General features: G+C 50.4%; 6 protein-coding genes across 6 annotated transcripts; 4 read left to right on the forward strand and 2 right to left on the reverse strand.

Annotated features, from left to right (window-relative positions):
- Positions 1–757: 757 nt before the first annotated feature.
- On the forward strand, positions 758–1629 carry N7443_006715 (mediator of RNA polymerase II transcription subunit 18; the record flags this gene model as incomplete). The annotated part of the gene is made up of 2 exons (XM_056886771.1): positions 758–1254; positions 1308–1629. The coding sequence occupies 2 exons, from the start codon at positions 758–760 to the stop codon at positions 1627–1629; spliced, it is 819 nt and encodes a 272-aa protein (XP_056740420.1).
- Positions 1630–2024: 395 nt separating this feature from the next.
- Positions 2025–3713, forward strand: N7443_006716 (putative DNA 3'-phosphatase Tpp1; the record flags this gene model as incomplete). Its single annotated transcript, XM_056886772.1, has 6 exons — positions 2025–2115; positions 2171–2409; positions 2477–2802; positions 2858–2985; positions 3045–3181; positions 3549–3713. 6 exons carry the CDS (start codon positions 2025–2027, stop codon positions 3711–3713), a joined length of 1086 nt encoding a protein of 361 aa, XP_056740421.1.
- A 783-nt stretch (positions 3714–4496) lies between these two features.
- On the forward strand, positions 4497–5574 carry N7443_006717 (polysaccharide deacetylase family protein; the record flags this gene model as incomplete). Its single annotated transcript, XM_056886773.1, has 4 exons — positions 4497–4602; positions 4652–5229; positions 5291–5394; positions 5445–5574. 4 exons carry the CDS (start codon positions 4497–4499, stop codon positions 5572–5574), a joined length of 918 nt encoding a protein of 305 aa, XP_056740422.1.
- A 3439-nt stretch (positions 5575–9013) lies between these two features.
- Positions 9014–10505, forward strand: N7443_006718 (uncharacterized protein; the record flags this gene model as incomplete). The annotated part of the gene is made up of 2 exons (XM_056886774.1): positions 9014–9266; positions 9322–10505. The coding sequence occupies 2 exons, from the start codon at positions 9014–9016 to the stop codon at positions 10503–10505; spliced, it is 1437 nt and encodes a 478-aa protein (XP_056740423.1).
- A 2139-nt stretch (positions 10506–12644) lies between these two features.
- Positions 12645–14446, reverse strand: N7443_006719 (MFS transporter; the record flags this gene model as incomplete). The annotated part of the gene is made up of 5 exons (XM_056886775.1): positions 12645–12877; positions 12928–13215; positions 13272–13789; positions 13837–14153; positions 14204–14446. 5 exons carry the CDS (start codon positions 14444–14446, stop codon positions 12645–12647), a joined length of 1599 nt encoding a protein of 532 aa, XP_056740424.1.
- A 447-nt stretch (positions 14447–14893) lies between these two features.
- Positions 14894–16040, reverse strand: encD (Fe(2+)/2-oxoglutarate-dependent oxygenase encD; the record flags this gene model as incomplete). Its single annotated transcript, XM_056886776.1, has 3 exons — positions 14894–15238; positions 15286–15764; positions 15815–16040. 3 exons carry the CDS (start codon positions 16038–16040, stop codon positions 14894–14896), a joined length of 1050 nt encoding a protein of 349 aa, XP_056740425.1.
- Positions 16041–16146: the final 106 nt, after the last annotated feature.

Genomic DNA, 16146 nt, shown 5'->3' on the forward strand with positions numbered 1-16146 from the left:
AGGAAGTTGAGTGATCGATAGTAGTGATGGGATGGGTAGAGAGGGGGTAAGAAGAGGGAAATAGACGAAGATAAGAATTCAGTTGATGGAAGCGTTACCGCATTGGGACGAGCCGACTCGGGGCCGAAAGTTGGAGTTTTGTTCAGCGGAGAATGTGTCACGCAATGTCCACCACAGTGAGATCGCATGTTCCTTCGTTTTTGAGCTTGTGCCTGTCCCTTCTGCCCTCACATTGGCTCACGGCGCCGCGGACAACCCTTCACATACTCCCCCGCACCGTGAAGCATTACTTTCCCTTCCCCGACTTACCCGATCCTTTCCCAACTGAGGCGTCCGGTGAAGCTTCCCCGTTCGGCTTCAAATTCAAGGAGATCCGTCATCCACTAGCAGACGTCGGTTGCATTCCTTATCCTCATAGGGTTCTACCGTTGGATCCGATCCCCACGGTTTCTACCTTAGTTACGCCCCCGCAACCCGCTGACAAAAGCACATTCCGTCCACTCTCGACTGTCTCTATCTGCATCTAGAGGTCTATTTAGGTCTAGCAAGGGGCCTAGCTGCAGGGGGAACCGCAAAATCGATTCCACAGTGTGAAGGGAACCCTGGGTACTATTACCCAATAACGCACACACATACTTATTCATAATTTATTGCTGATAAGGCGGGATCGCGCCACTTGGGAGCTTGGACCGGCACTAAACACATCCCGGCTTCTCCCGCATCACCTCACCTGAGGCACACAAGGCATAGGCACACTATGCACGAGCTACTACTCTTCGCCTCGGTCCCCGTCCACCAGCATCATGAGCTCCTTCAGCAGCTCACTGGCCTCACAGCCATGCAGCCTCGCCACTTGGTCGAGCGGCGGCTGATCTTCAAGGCCTACCGCAAGCCCGGGTTGGTCACCTCGCGCGTCGGCGGTAGCCAGGATCTTCAGCAGTCCGGGGATCTGCAGCGTGTGAACAAGATGCTGAACGGTGGCATGTTCTACACTCAGGTGGTTGGCCCGGTTTCCGAATCGGATTTCAGCACGTCTGGCCCGGCTGATCCCGATACCCAGATGGAGGGTATGGATGAATCTAAGCCAACCGCCCAGGGAACTTCCACCTATGACTATGAGCAGCAGCCCTGGAAGCTGGAGTTTCGAGATATTCCCGAGGCGGGAACTCGATCCGCTGTCACGTCGCGGGTGATGGCCAGCGCCTCTCTTCCGTGTGGCGACATCATACCATCCATGAATGCATGGGGTTATAGGTCAGTGGCCTGTTGTGTCATTACCATATACTGAATCTAATGCCGTATTTTAGCTTTGTAACCGAATATGTGGTCGAGGGAGACGTGTTCATCCAGAATGATATCGTCATCTACTTGCACCGCGTGCTGCACTATCCTTCCGGTGAGCAAGAGCATCGGGAACCTCGGCGGCATCTCCCGGTACTGAAGGAGATGACGCCACTTGAGAAGAGCGGCAGCTATGTCCTGCAGGCATCCATCAATGTCCTGGATGGGAGTAATCAGGAGACCATGAAGTCGGCCTCTCAGCGTCTGTTTGGGCTGCGGGAACAGCTCAAATCAGCGGTTCGTCTGGAGCAGGCCGACCGTCTTTCTCTTGATACTAGAGCCAAATAGAGTCTACAGCGGCTGTCATGATACCCGGAGAGGCAGCCTCCAGGATTGATGTTTGATGAGCATACAGCATACCAAAAGGCAGCGATCTCAATATGATAATAAAAAGATGAAAAAATGTGAAACAAATACTTGAGAATGTTCCAAGCTTCTAATGCAACTGTAGCGCCTTCTATTCTGTATATGTTCATACCCTAGTCGTTGGCGAGCGTCGCTGCAATTCTACCTTTTTGGGCGGCCGAGCATGTGACTTCGTGAAACCTCAGCGCGTTCCGGCGCGTCAGCTCGAAAGCTCCATCCAGCTGCTCTCTTCAACGGTCCACCCGTACAGCAATATCCCATTTCACAATCTGAAATCGAATACCACCAAAACGTCTCCTCTCAATCGAGCCCTCAAAATGTCCGAGGGGGGCATCAAGCGCACAGCCTCCCCCACTCGGCCAATCTCCCCACCTCCGCTTCGGCGAAAGGTCGAGTCATCAATAAACAGTGAGTGCCCCGATGGATACAATGAACTCAATGCTAATTGGTTGTCTCCTAACAGAGAAAGCTGCCGCCAATTTCTTCACTCCTGCCTCGCAAAAGAAGCCGGAACCGATCAAATGGAGAATCCTCGGAACCAGCTTGATTATTGGGAAATACACGCCGGAAAATTACACTCAGGATCTGTCAGAGAAGGATCGCAAAATTGCTGCATTTGATCTGGACTCTACATTAATCAAGACGAAATCCGGAAACACATTCCCCCGATCGGCGACAGATTGGCAATGGTGGAACACAGTAGTCCCAGGCAAGCTTCGAGAGCTCAAGTCCGATGGGTAATACTTCACATATTCGCAACGAAATACAGGCCTCTCTAACAGCTCGCAGCTTCCAAGTGGTTGTCTTCTCCAACCAGAAGAAAATCGCTATTCAAAAGGATATCAAAGCTGGCAGTGGCGAATCGAAGAGTCTCGCCACGTTTAAGGAGAAGTTAACTGCTATGATGAATGAGCTGCAAGTCCCCATCAGTGTGTACGCCGCTACAACGGATGCTGAATACCGTAAGCCTCGTCTGGGCATGTGGAAAGAGTTCCAAGATGACTACGATCTCGATGTGACGGGGATTGATATGAAGAAATCCTTCTTCGTGGGTGATGCCGGTGGGCGGCCGGGCGACCATTCTGCTGCCGATCTGTAAGAACCCTTGCGTGTTGTTTCATCCCGATTCCAGGTCTGACATTCTTTGCAGAGGATTTGCCTCCAATGCTGGGTTGAAGTACAATACGCCGGAAGAATTCTTCCTCGGGCAGGCCCCAGGCCAGACAAACGACACCTTCAACCCCAAATCCTATATGGAGATGGATTTGAATGGACCCGGTATATGACTAGTTTCAAGCGGCAGTGCATTCCAGAGCCTAAGCTGACATGCAGCACAGTTGTCAAATTTACCCGAAAGCATCCTCTTGAGCTGGTAATCTTCTGTGGTAGCCCAGGTGCCGGAAAGTCATCATACTACTGGAACAATTTGGAGCCACTAGGGTATGAACGGGTAAACCAAGATATCCTCAAGACCGTGAGTCCCACCTCATCTACTAGAGATCAGCCTCCTGACACTTCACAGCGGCCGAAATGCCTTAAGGTTGCCCGTGAGCTCCTCGAAGCCAAGAAATCTGTAGTAGTCGGTGAGTCGTGGACGTCGTTCGCTGGGTAGTTTCCTCGGTGCTGACCACCGCAGATAACACCAACGCCAACATTGAGACCCGAGAATACTGGACGTCCTTAGCCAAGGAGCTGAATGTTCCGATTCGCTGCGTTCAATTCATCTCTACATCGGAGTTATGCAAGCATAACAATGCCGTCCGAGCATCAAACAAGGAATTGGTAAGCAGTCATAACTTCAGAAACATTCGTCTTAACAATACAACTAACATCATGAGCAGAATCCCGAGTCCCGAACATCCCTCCCAGGCATCGCATTCGGTGACTTCGGCCGTCGCTTCCAGGAACCCACCCTAGGCGAGGGCTTTGAGGATATCATTCCCGTCAAATTCCAGTTCGTAGGCAACGAAGAGGCCAGGAAGCTCTGGGGACAGTTCTGGATTTGAGAGTTAACAAATCGGTTCTCGTTCCGAGTCTTTTGCATCCCTCCCTCCATTTCATACCCTCCACATCTATTGGCCGATGTTGGAACCCAAAGAAGTGGATGCAAACCTTAGCTTCGGAATTTGCAGGAACGTGCATTCGAAGTTGAGACTGGACCCTGCATCGTTATTCCGAAGCGCTTATTCGATATCATCTTTCAAATCCTATGGCTGGCATTGCTTCTGGCCCGGCCAGCGAATGATTCTCCACGTTTCGCGCTGGTGATGCATATCTAACCTTGCACACTAATGCATTCTATTTATTGCATTCTCCTAGATACATGTCCAACTTATGAAATTGGTGGTTTCCCACACCACATGCCAACTAGAAGCATCCATTAACCCAATATCCACTTATCACAGACTTGAGCTTTCCCCAAATGTGATGTCTTGGGCACAATCCCGCTGTAAAGCGTGCTAAACCCCATTCCTACACACTTCGTAGCAATTTCACCGGTTGGAATGCATATCCTACATCGCCCCCATTTCTTTCCCCATCTACCACTGACTTCTACATTCCTGTGCTAAAATCGGCCGACGCCTTCTCCACCCCCACCCTTGATAGAGCTACATACAATGATGGGGGATATTCGATAAGAACACGACAGCTAATTGTCAATCGTCTCTAGCTCTACCCCTCTACCCCTCACCAGGTTTCTGTTTAAAGCCGGCGTAATCCCTGCTATCAATTGTCCTTTTCAATTGTTCTCCCTTCATCCCCAAACAACCACTACTCCAACTACAACAATGGGCAAGAAACGCGTCCTCGTCGGCTACGGCATCGACATCGACGCAGTCGCTGGCTGGCTAGGCTCCTACGGCGGCGAAGACAGCGTCAGCGACATCAGTCGAGGTACCCCTCCTCCATCCCCTCCCTCAACTCAATACTAACCACGCCCCAGGCCTCTGGGCCGGCCACCACGGCACGCCCCGCCTCCTTAAACTCTTCGAAAAATACAACATAAAAACAACCTGGTTCATCCCGGGCCACTCCCTCGAAACCTTCCCCGAAGAATGCGCTATGGTCCGCGACGCAGGTCACGAAATCGGCCTCCACGGCTACAGCCACGAAAACCCCGCTGCAATGTCAAAAGAACAGCAGCGCGACATCCTCGATAAAACCTATCACCTGCTCAAGGATTTCACGGGCAAGCCGCCCCGCGGTATCGTCGCGCCTTGGTGGGAGGCTAGTGCCGAGATGGTCGAGCTTCTGCTCGCTTATGGAATCGAGTATGATCATTCTATGTCGCATCATGATTGTCAGATGTATTGGTTGAGGACGGGGGATTCGTGGACGAAAATCAATTATGATCAGAAGGCGGAGACTTGGATGAAGCCGCTTGTTAGGGGGAAGGATACCGGGTTGGTCGAGATTCCGGGGAGTTGGTATATTGATGATTTGCCGCCGATGATGTTTATTAAGAACTCAGCCAATAGTCATGGGTGGGTTAATCCGAGGGATGTGGAGGATATTTGGAAGGTTCGAGATACTGATACCCGCTACGAGATGTGATCTATGAATTTCCGCTAATGCTGGGTAGGATCATTTCGATTACTTCTACAGGGAGTATGATGAGTTCGTTTTCCCGATGACGATTCATCCGGATGTCTCTGGCCGTCCGCATGTGTTACTTATGCATGAAAGGTAAGACAATGACCCCGACGTGGGTGGGAACGTGTGCTAATGCGATGCAGAATTATCGAGTACATCAACAGTCACGAGGGCGTGGAATGGGTGACCTTTGAGCAGATGGCAGATGATTTCAAAAGTAAAAACACGCCTCCTGAGGGCGCTCTGATGCCTGTTGTCAACCCGCAGGTTTGAGATGGAACCTTGGGTACTTGAAGCATCACTGAGAATGATAATTGCCGCCAATTGCATTTCTGTGGTCATCGGTGACTTCTTCTTCCTAGATTGTGTTTCTTGTAGCTTGTAGCACCGCGCCCTTGCATGCAGGATGAATTGTGTGTTGCGCTGGTAGCTCTGTTTATCTCCAGTTGTACTGGTGCGACTCTCGCAAGGTATTGAGATGTCGACTGCTTGTTGTTTACGGCCCTGGTTGAGGTGAGCACTGCATGCGACATGAGCTGCATCTGCATATCCCGCTTCGATTGCCCCTCTAAATGCCCCGATTGAGGGCACGCCTATCGTATCTTTCTTTCCAACGAGACTGGGGATCTTGGCTAGCTATAAAAAGAAGCGGGGTTATACATGGTACCTGTGTGTCTTGTTTGATATACATCGGTGGCCTTAACAACCTCGGCATTGGATATCAGGATTTGTATTATTGTATATGGACCAGGACTTGCACATGTGGTCTCATCATAGAAGTGAGACATACTTAGTGACAAGAAAGCTCGGGAAAGTAAAGTAATACGCGAGGTGAAACATGTGAGGTGGAAAGACATACTTTCTCTACTCGGCAGCACCAAGTCGTAGGTTTGCACCTTCAAATTTGCAAACCTGATTAAATTCTACTAGGCGATATAGATGAACACGATTATTCAAGCCATATATTAGCCATCCATAGGTGGGTTTTTACGATCGAAAAATCTACGGATCATGCACCCTGGGGCTGTGCCGGTCCCGGTGGCAGTGTCGGGACAACATGCAGCCACGGCCGAGCTATAGACGGTAGGTAGACAATGGATTTCAGATAGAACAAGCATAGGAATAATCAAAAGAGCAAGTAGTTCTACGTTGCGATGCATATTGAGGTAAGCCAACGATAAATGACGCGGCAGACGCACCCGACAGGTTGGATAGTGCGACAAGTTTACTACTCCGTTAGCAAAAAAGAAAAAAAGCCCGAAACATGTAACTCATGGTGATATAGATACCAGGAAGTTGTCCGCCTTGAATGTTTCATATCTTGAGATTATTTCAATCTGAAATTCTCGCATGACCTCTAGATCCCTGTATGGTTTCCCGGAAGTAGCTTTTGGAAGGGATGAAGTCTCTGCTACAGCCAATGGCCAGCAGATGTCACTCCACAGTCATGAAACGATCTACACTGTCAACTGGTCTTGCTAAGAAGATCAAGGATCCACGTGAGTGAGCATCGCATAGGAGACGTGGGAATATGTGGGAACAGGTGGTCAGAGAATAGGTTGTATCCATGGAATAGGCCGTATCCATGGAATAGGCCGTATCCATGGAGTGTGGTATAGCCCAGTGTAGCAAGAGGGTCCTTGCAACTGCCGGAATATTCCCGGCAGTGGACTGTAACGGCGTGCGTCTACCTTGCCAAGGTACTTTTGCTCTTAACAATGGTGGCATGTGGTGCCGACAGTGGTCTTAGTGCCAAGGTCAATTATAGTGGCGAGGAACCGTGGAAGGATCGAGCTGCACGTGGTCAGCACCACGATGCATCAGCTGCAGTTAATATGGATAAATTTTTTCCAACCCGAGGTTGAGGGTGATGCAAGGTACAGACATGAGAAATCAAGTTCGAGTTCGCCTTGAACAAGAACACGATCATAATCTATAGAGTGACATTGCCACTGTCAAAAATAGATCTTCAACATACTTGTAATTTTGGCAGATAGGAAACTGCCCAACTCCGGAGCAGTCAGGCTATAGTACAGTAGATTATAGGCTATCGGGTCCCTTCCTGTGGAAGGCCCACACGATTAGGTTTCCATCGGTTTTTAGCCGATTGTCGCATGTACTTAGCCGATCATTGCGCGGTAGCGAGGGAAAACAGGTACTGGATCTGCAGGGTCTAGCTATGTCATATGGAAGATCTCACCCTAGAGAGAGAGAGAGAGAGAGAGAGAGAGGGAAAAAAAGAAGGCAAAAAAAGAGAAAATTGACCAGTCCACCGTGTTGCGTAGGCAATAGATCCAGTACCGTGACTGCAGCTGAGCGATACCCGAAATGTAAGCAGGACCAACGGTACCGGAGTGGCAGCGGCGCAGACACGGCAAAGCGGCCCTCGCCCCTTTGCCTCAACCAAAGTTTTCACTCCCAATTAATCATCTTACTGTAAGGTACTGGCCACTGGCCAACCATTATGTTCACCGAGTCCCCGACCATGTGGATCTGACGTCTTTTCACAGCTTACAGCGGTGGCAGACCGGGATCATATGGAGGGGTTATCGTGCGAGACACTACTTGAACAGACCTGGCCATACCTGGACCGGCCTGGTGTACAAGCCGGTGTACAGGTCCGACTCTGTGAGAGTCGGGGAAGACTGTGCGACCGAGCGACTTCGGACTAAGGTTCTTACTGCCTGTTGTTCGACGTTGTGCGACCGGCTATCGGGAGGGTGCGCTCAGTAGAAAGGGCACACAGGCCCAAACAAGCCAAATGACGATGTGGGCGCCGAGCTCAAAAAACAAGGGGACCGGGTCAGAATGGCATCATAACGGTCCGACGGAGCTCCACCGGCAGAGTCTAGATGCCGCCGATCTCGCACATGTCTGAAAACTTGACCCTGAACCCTAAGCGAAATAGATCCCCAAGGGTTCTGGGGTTATGATACTGTCGGGTTGCACAGGGATGCACCGCATCTGTGTAGCCGTTGGGGGATGATAGGATCGAGGATAGGATCGAGGTACCTGGGGGTACCGATTTTAGAAGGAGGAGGAAGCGAGTAGAAGCCACGTCGAACCCACGTAGAAAGGGTATGGAACAAATTGAGCAGAGAGAACCATGGTTCGAGCCTGTCAAACCACCGGAACCCGGCGGAGTCGTTCATGTTGGGAAAGGCAAACCGAGGATTGTCGCGTGCAAATGAATTCGGGACTTTTGTCTTTGTTCTGCCCTTGTCTCCTTTAGTCTTCTTAGCGTCGTCTTTTCTCTGGTTCTCTGGGGCTCTAGCGTGTGGTCCAGAGGTCTAGCCTCTTGGTCCTTTCATCCTGTGCATCCTATCTCACACATCTCCTTCCTACCTTCTACCCTCTCTACCCTCTGCACTCCTGCACCTCTTCGACACTCGCGACCTCTCGACGTTCCCGTGTGACGGGGATCTCCCTGCGGGCACATCATCACCGGCCCGTTTGCCGATTCGCATCGCTGTCTTCCTGCCCAGCCAGCTGGCAGTGTTTGGCCCACGTCTGCGCTGTTCCCTTCCTTCTCCATTGGACCCTCGTTCCATTTGCCTTCCTTTTACAAATCACACCGCCACCTCCGAGGTTGTGACTCGTACCCTTTCTCGCGCGCTCTATATTGAGTGCTTGGTCCACCCGTTCCTTTCCCTCCAATGCTTAGCAACCTACTTTCTCAAAACCAGCGACGCCCGACGGCATCGCCTGCGCAATGCGTAAATTATCCCTCATCGATTCCCAACGAGAGTCCCTCGATATGCCATTAACGCTCAATACCTCTGCGCCCGCTTCTCCCGCTATCTCCCTCTTCTCCGCCACCGGTCACAATCGCGTCTCCAGCTCCGTTTCCTCGCTGGTTTCATCGGGCCCGCTGGGAAACTCGATGGACAGCCCGAGCAGGAGTCATTTGACCGGTGTGAAGGAGGAGCCTATTGCTCGCGACTCGTTGGAAGATCGATATTTCCGTACGTTTCCCTCTATGACTCACAAAGCGGAAACGCAAGGCTAACTTGCTCAAAGAACATTTTGATTGCGCCGATGAATCGTGCTTTCCGATGGACCCCTCTGATAGTTATGACCTAAGCGACAGCTGCGTCGACTTCCCTGCAACCAAGCGCCGCTCAGACAGTGCGTCGATGAAGGGAGTCTCACGCATTAATTCGCACATGTCGACCATATCAACTCGATGGATTCGCAAACGTGCATCGGGGAGCCCCGAACGTGACGGATTTCCGGATGATCTGCGGTCGCGAGCTAACTCTGCGGCGTCCTCCGCTCTGGCGAGCCCCGTCGTTAGACCCAACAGTGCTTCTCGTGTCGATTCGCACATTCCTCCGTCCCCAGCACAGACGGTCTTTGAGGAGCGCATGGGCGATTCTAATGTGCGACCCATCGACATCACCCGCGCCAACAGTCTGAGCCAGGACGACAATGACTCCTTGCAAGCGACCACTCCTCTTCTCCCGCCTGTTTTGGGCGACGACCCGACCAGCATGGCCGCATCGCGAGTGCAGTCGCCTTTGCAGTCTCCCTCCGTTGCAGATGTGAGCCAGTCCGGCCAGTACTATATGACATCAGTTCCTGGTTTCGCTGGTATTCCTTCGCCACCACTTTCGTCCAAGCCATCGGTTGCGTCTATTTCCCGCCCTCGTGCCAGCACTTGCCGCACGGTCTCAGGTGATTCCACCCCGTTCGTCTTGTCGGATCCCAACGACGAATGGGCCAACAAGTTGGGCCACGCCAACTACACTATTCAGCCCGAACCGTACCAGCCCGTGGCCTGCGATATCGACCATTTCCACCAGCTGCGTGCGGACTGGGATGTCGCGCGCTGCAACTTTGCCAAGCACCTCGTGCGCACCGGCGAGCACTACGGCGTCACGTCCAACATTTACAAGCTTACCGGCGAGAAATGGGATTGTATTAACGACCAGTGGAGAAAGGAGCACAAGTCCATGCTCAGCCAACTCGGCTCCGTGGACGGTGTGGCCCTCACCCTGACCCAATCTCATCTCCGTCCTCGCGAGCAAGTCTGCATCCCAGGCCTCCACGACAACGCCAAGTTCCCCGAAATGGGAGACGAAGACATTGTTGGTCCGATGAGCGTCGCTCCCGCGACTGACATCGCTGGCATGTGCCGATCAAACCCAATGAAGAAGCGCAATTTCTTCCGCTTCTTCCAGGATCTCGTCTCCCGCCCTTGAGCGCTCACCATCGCTTCGACATTTTCCTTTTTGTCCCGCTTTCGAGCAATCTACGATAATGACCATAGACTTCGCGCGACTGCCCCGGATCTTTATTCGGCTGCAGTCCGCTTTTACGATTAATGTCTCTCTTTTCATTTTTGATGACTCTTATGACCTCACGATCCGGGCGACTACTGCTCTCGCTCCCGATCATGTCTTTCCTTCGTCTATTACACTTCTTGAGTCATGTGTTTTCCCCCATGAACTTTTTACCTGGATTCGAACTGTTCCTCAAAAGACCCGAATCCCAGGCTGGGTTGAAGCCCGTCCGTTCCTTGTTTCACGATATACCCCTGCATGAAATTGCTGTATCTCATAGACTTGTTATCAAAAACAACACTCCTGTCTTCCTGTCTCTATTCCCATGTTGTATATAACCCGCTCATTCACCTAAACCTGTGGTGATAAAGCTGCTTGTACACAATCCACATTAGATTTGATTCTGATTCTGATTATATCTCCGATCCACCATGTTTACAAATCTTCAAGTACTAGGTACCTTATCCCTGTAAGTAAAAGTCTAGAGCATCCACACCATGCAAGGCAAAGCAGCCGAGAACTCCCGATCAAATCCACGATGTACTTTCAGGTACGCAGTGCCTATTGTTGGGGCCTGGACTGAAGCTTCCCCTCACCGAACGGTCATATCCATCAGCCCATTGTAATCAGCCTGCAGACTGCAGACTTCGTGTTAACCTAAACTCAATTCCTTTAGCGTTCCTGCATGGTGCAAGGGGACAACGCATATATGGCGGTCCGAGGTTCCGCGCTCTCGTGGACCCAGTGCTTCACGTGCGAAATGACCGGTGAGGATTTCCGGACATAATGCTATTCTTCTGAAGATGAGTCATCGGTCCGGAGCCGAGTTGTTTGGATTGTTGTTGCGTCCGATAGAGACGAAGAAAGAGTAATTAGTTATAGAAATTTGTGGATGCCTGATTACTCGGGCGTTGACGTGTCTACTTCTCTCATCTAGATGTTCAAACACAGACTCTCATTTACCTCTCTCTCTCTCTCTCTCTCTCTCTCTTTCGCTGGTTATCGAATACATCGGTCTTGCTCCTATGAGAAAATCTTTATAGATTCTACAGGCTCGGAACAAACCCGCGAACTCAGATCTAGACCCGGCGCGAAGAGAGGTGTGGGGGCACAGCAAGGCCCCACGAGCCTTGGGATGTGCTTCGGCTGCTCGCTTAGTGGTATATTTGTGCGACAAGCGACAAGCGGACAACCTACAACCAGCCCTAAACATGAGGTATTGATTTAGCGAAAGGCTCAGATAGTGCTGTATCAGTAAGCCCCGACTAATGCTAGGCTAGGAGGTATGTAGTCTGCTCCGAAATGAATCGTTAGGACATCGGTCTTGCAGCGGACTTACCAGGAGCACATTGCCACATAGCCTTTTAGCTATACAACTATTTCGAACCTCTACATTGCTTCAATGGCCTTGAAAATGAACGTTCGATATTAACAATCGTTCGTGATGAATGTAGCATTCGAAAGTGCTAGTTATATATCGGCATATCCTCCTTACAAGCTGCGTTAACTAGAGACATACGATAATTCTTCTCCCCCTCAGTAACCTCATATTCATCCCACCATCTAGCCCACTCAACCATATTACCTCTACTGCACCAAGCATTCCCACCGAGCAAGCTATTATGGTTTAAGGCTATGAATTACTAGTCTGATTGGTGGGACTTCATAGTGAAGGCAGCTGGACCGAAAGTGCGTTTATCCTTGACCATATTGAGCTCTTTATAATGCGAAACAAAAGGAGGTGATTGGTGAATATGATGAGCTACTTCGCCTGAGGGATCAATAGCTCCGCACTTTGATTTCTACCGACACCAACTAGTAACAGAGTGTATCAAATGATGCTCTTATCAAATCCTTGTATGTATTTTTGATAGCGCATGGTAGTTAGAACTCCAGAAACCCACGCTGTTGCTCTTCCTCTAAAGTGTCTACCACAGGCAAGCTATTACGAGTTTGGGAAGTCGGCAATAGTAACCCAATAGAGTCTAGATCCAATTCCTTGTATCAATGTGCATAACCAAGCTACCGCACAATACAAATATAACGCGATAGAAGCTCTTACAGCGCATCATGGCCATGCGTCTCATACGGCAACCCAATACATAGAACCCCAGCAAGTACCCATAGTGAAGCGCTGACATAGATCGGGGCACTTGTAAATCCCGTCTGCGACGAAATCAAACTAGCAACCAGTCCTCCAAATCGCAGAAGAGCAGCCGCCGTACCGGTTCCGGTGCCACGGTGCGGAGCTGGGAATGTCTCCGGAGTAAAGGCGTACATAATAGCATATTCTGTATTTATTAGCTTGAGTACGTGATCGAGAGTCGTGCTTTCGTCTTACCAAAGTTGGCTAGCAGACTCGTAACGCAGGAAAATGCCAGGTCGGCTGCGGTGCTGTCGACTCCCACGTAGGCGAAGAGAAATACAGCCGTGATCACGGCTGATATGCTCATCATCCAGCGTCGACCAAGTCGTGTGTTGACTGCAACTGCGGCGGATATGGGGCCCAGAATTCCCACTGCCGATGTAATGCAGTAGTTGCGATATGTTAGATATAGTGATGAGTTTTCGGTGAACTTGGTTGCTAGGTAGGAGGGCAGGAAGTTGAAGTAGAGGGGATATCCGATGCCTGGGATGGGTGTTAATATGGTGTTTTGCACTGAGTGTCTTCAACACTTTACGTACCTAGAGTGAGCCAAATAGCCCAGATAATGAGTGTTTGTCTGGAAAGTTTCGAAGTCGCGAATAGGGCTCGGTAATGTGTTCCTCGGAAGGCTTCCATGTTTTCTGAAATAATTTCCTTGGTAGAAAGCTTTGTCCTGGCTTCACTTTCGCTAGATGCTGTGCCTAGTCTGGCATCGATATCCCGGAGCATTCCAATGGTTAGTGGCTCGGGCTTGCCGTTTTGTTTGGCAACGTAGTTCACAGCATCTACGGCATCCTGGTCTCTGCCCTGAGAGAGAAGATACCTTGGAGTCTCTGGGAGCTTGAAGACGAAGATGCGGATAAACGTGAAGGCCAGGGACAGTGCCCCAAGTGTGATCATAGTATATCTCCATCCCATATTCTGTGAACGAGCACAAGTCTCATAGGTCGCATCAGCCGAGCAGCTGAAGTTGGCTAGGAAGACCCAAACGATCAACGAGACCATCAATTGACCCAAATTCCACCATGCAGAAAGCGCAGTGAGTAGGTATTGGTGACTGACTGATGTTAGAAAAGCATTGGCCTCGCTCAGGGATGGACTTACCTTCCTGGCACAAATTCCAAGAAAATCATCGAGTCGACAGGCACATTGCCACCAACTGCAGTGCCAATAACAGCCCAAAGAGCACTGAATGCGATGAAATTCATTGAGCCTGCGACGGCACAGAGGAAAATCCCGGCAATAAGAAGGGTGGAATTAAATGCGGGTTTCCGACCGATCAAATCGCTCGACAGACCCCAGAACGAAGCACCCAGTATGAGGCCTACGTAATATGCAACCGAGCTGTAGCTGACCTGGGTAATGTCTGAGAATTCCAGCTCAATAGGAGGCTGGACACTGCCAATGCCTTGAGACGCAAACTAGGCGATTCGGTCAGTCACAAGAATCGTGATGTTTCGAGCAACCATACGTTATCGACAATCCATCCGAAGCCCGTCACCACGAACAATTTCCACTGGAACTTTCCCATCCCAATCTCTTCCAAGCATTTGCCCACAAGTTCTGACTTGAGGCGATACGCCTGTGTAGTAGAAGAGCCATAGAACTGTTCGAGTTCTTGATCCTCAAGAGGAATGACCTTCCCCGAACCCTCGTCCAGCTGGAACTCCTGGGCTGGGGAATATTTTTTATCGTCTTGTCGAATCTCATCCATCTCGTCAAATTGAGCTGCCTGAAAATTCTAGATATCTACGCGCCTAGATTACCTCGTCTCATATACTTTTTAGGGCTATGGGATCTGCTTACTACCCCAGGCATGCTAGCTTCTGACAGCTACGAGCGATGGCACTTCTGATTGATAACAAGGGTGGAGCGATATGATTGTAGTAGTTCATATTCCCCCCACCTTTGATGCCTGGGGGATAGCGAGAGCAACATGCCAAACCATTTTGCGGTTGGTAGGATATCAATCTAGCAGACCTTATCGCGCTTGGCTTTATGTCCCTTTAGCACTTGAAAGCCCCCAAGTTATTTCTCGGAGAATAGTTCCGACTCAAGGCTCGAGGTTACTGTGCTCTTGATAGGTTTGGTAATGCAATGTAAATTGGACTGCGATGGAAAGATACACAAGATATCAAAATCCAGGAGTTGACCAACTAAATTACGCGCCAACAGCAGCAACAGCAACAGCAGGCGTCAGAGCCGATTGCTTCTGCTCCAACTGCTTCTTGTACTTCTCTGCTCTACCATAGCTCTCTTTATAAGCCGATGTCACCATATCCTGAACAGTAATCGGCGCGTACTTCGCAGCCTCTCCCTCTGCCCGACAGTTCGGCAAACACTCGCAGAGATAATCAGGGTTTCCACTGAAAAAAAAGGGAATAGAATACCTCTCCCGACCTGACTTATTGATGACGCGATGCGTGTTGGACTTGTACTTATCGTTGGCCATGCGCATGAATAGATCTCCCAGGTTCACTACATATGCACCAGATGTCGGTTTGACCTATGACATGTTAGTTGTGTTTGAGAAGGTGAAATGGACGTACTCACGTCAAGCCATTGCCCAGAAGGAGCGTCTAGCACTTGCAAGCCGTCTACCTCGTCTTGCAGAAGAAGTGTCACACAGCCAAAGTCCGTGTGTGCGCCAATACCGCGGTTCAGCTTTTCGTCCTCGTCCTTGGGCTGCGCGGGATAATGCAGCATGCGCATTGTCGCAACTGCCCCAGCCGTGAGAGGGTCGAAGTAGCTTGAGTCCACTCCCAGCGTCAGAGCAACTACGCTCAGCACATCCTTTGCCAGATCGAATACCGCGTGGTAGTATTCCATGGTGGTCTTCTGGAACTCCTCCTTATCGGCCACCGTCGGAGGCCATTGGTTCGGCCCACTGTTCAATTTCTTCTGCAAGAAGTATGGGTGGTCTTCCGGAATCTCCTCCCCGATATATAAGCCCTCCTTGAGCTCAGGCCCGGTGCCGACTTCGAGCATTTGCGATCGAAGGAGCTCATAGCCGCGGTTGAACGTGTTTATATCTGGAAACCAATTAGCATCTCGCTTTATGCGCGGCGTGAGTAAGTCGTACTCTTGTCAATCTGCATCTTCTCCTCCAATGGCAGAGTGAAGAACCGCTTTGAGCATTCCATCACACGACGCTGCAGCCCGAGCGGTACCTTGTGGCCAGTGATCTGGAAGAATCCATTGTAGTGGCAGCACTTGCGAACTTCCTCGACCAGCTTTGCTTTCGCTTCACTGTCTACACCGTAAAAGGGCGAGAAATCCAGAATTGGTGGGGCGGTTGCTGTAGACATTCTATAAGGCTCAACGGGTTGGGATTGACGTGATTTGTCTCTAAATTGGTTGAGTACACCACTATTGGGAATATATGTTCATGATGGAGCATGGTGAGCTCCTCAT

Source organism: Penicillium atrosanguineum (assembly GCF_028827265.1).
Source record: "Penicillium atrosanguineum strain IBT 20685 chromosome Unknown utg000005l_segment0_segment0, whole genome shotgun sequence".
Classification (NCBI taxonomy): domain Eukaryota; kingdom Fungi; phylum Ascomycota; class Eurotiomycetes; order Eurotiales; family Aspergillaceae; genus Penicillium; species Penicillium atrosanguineum.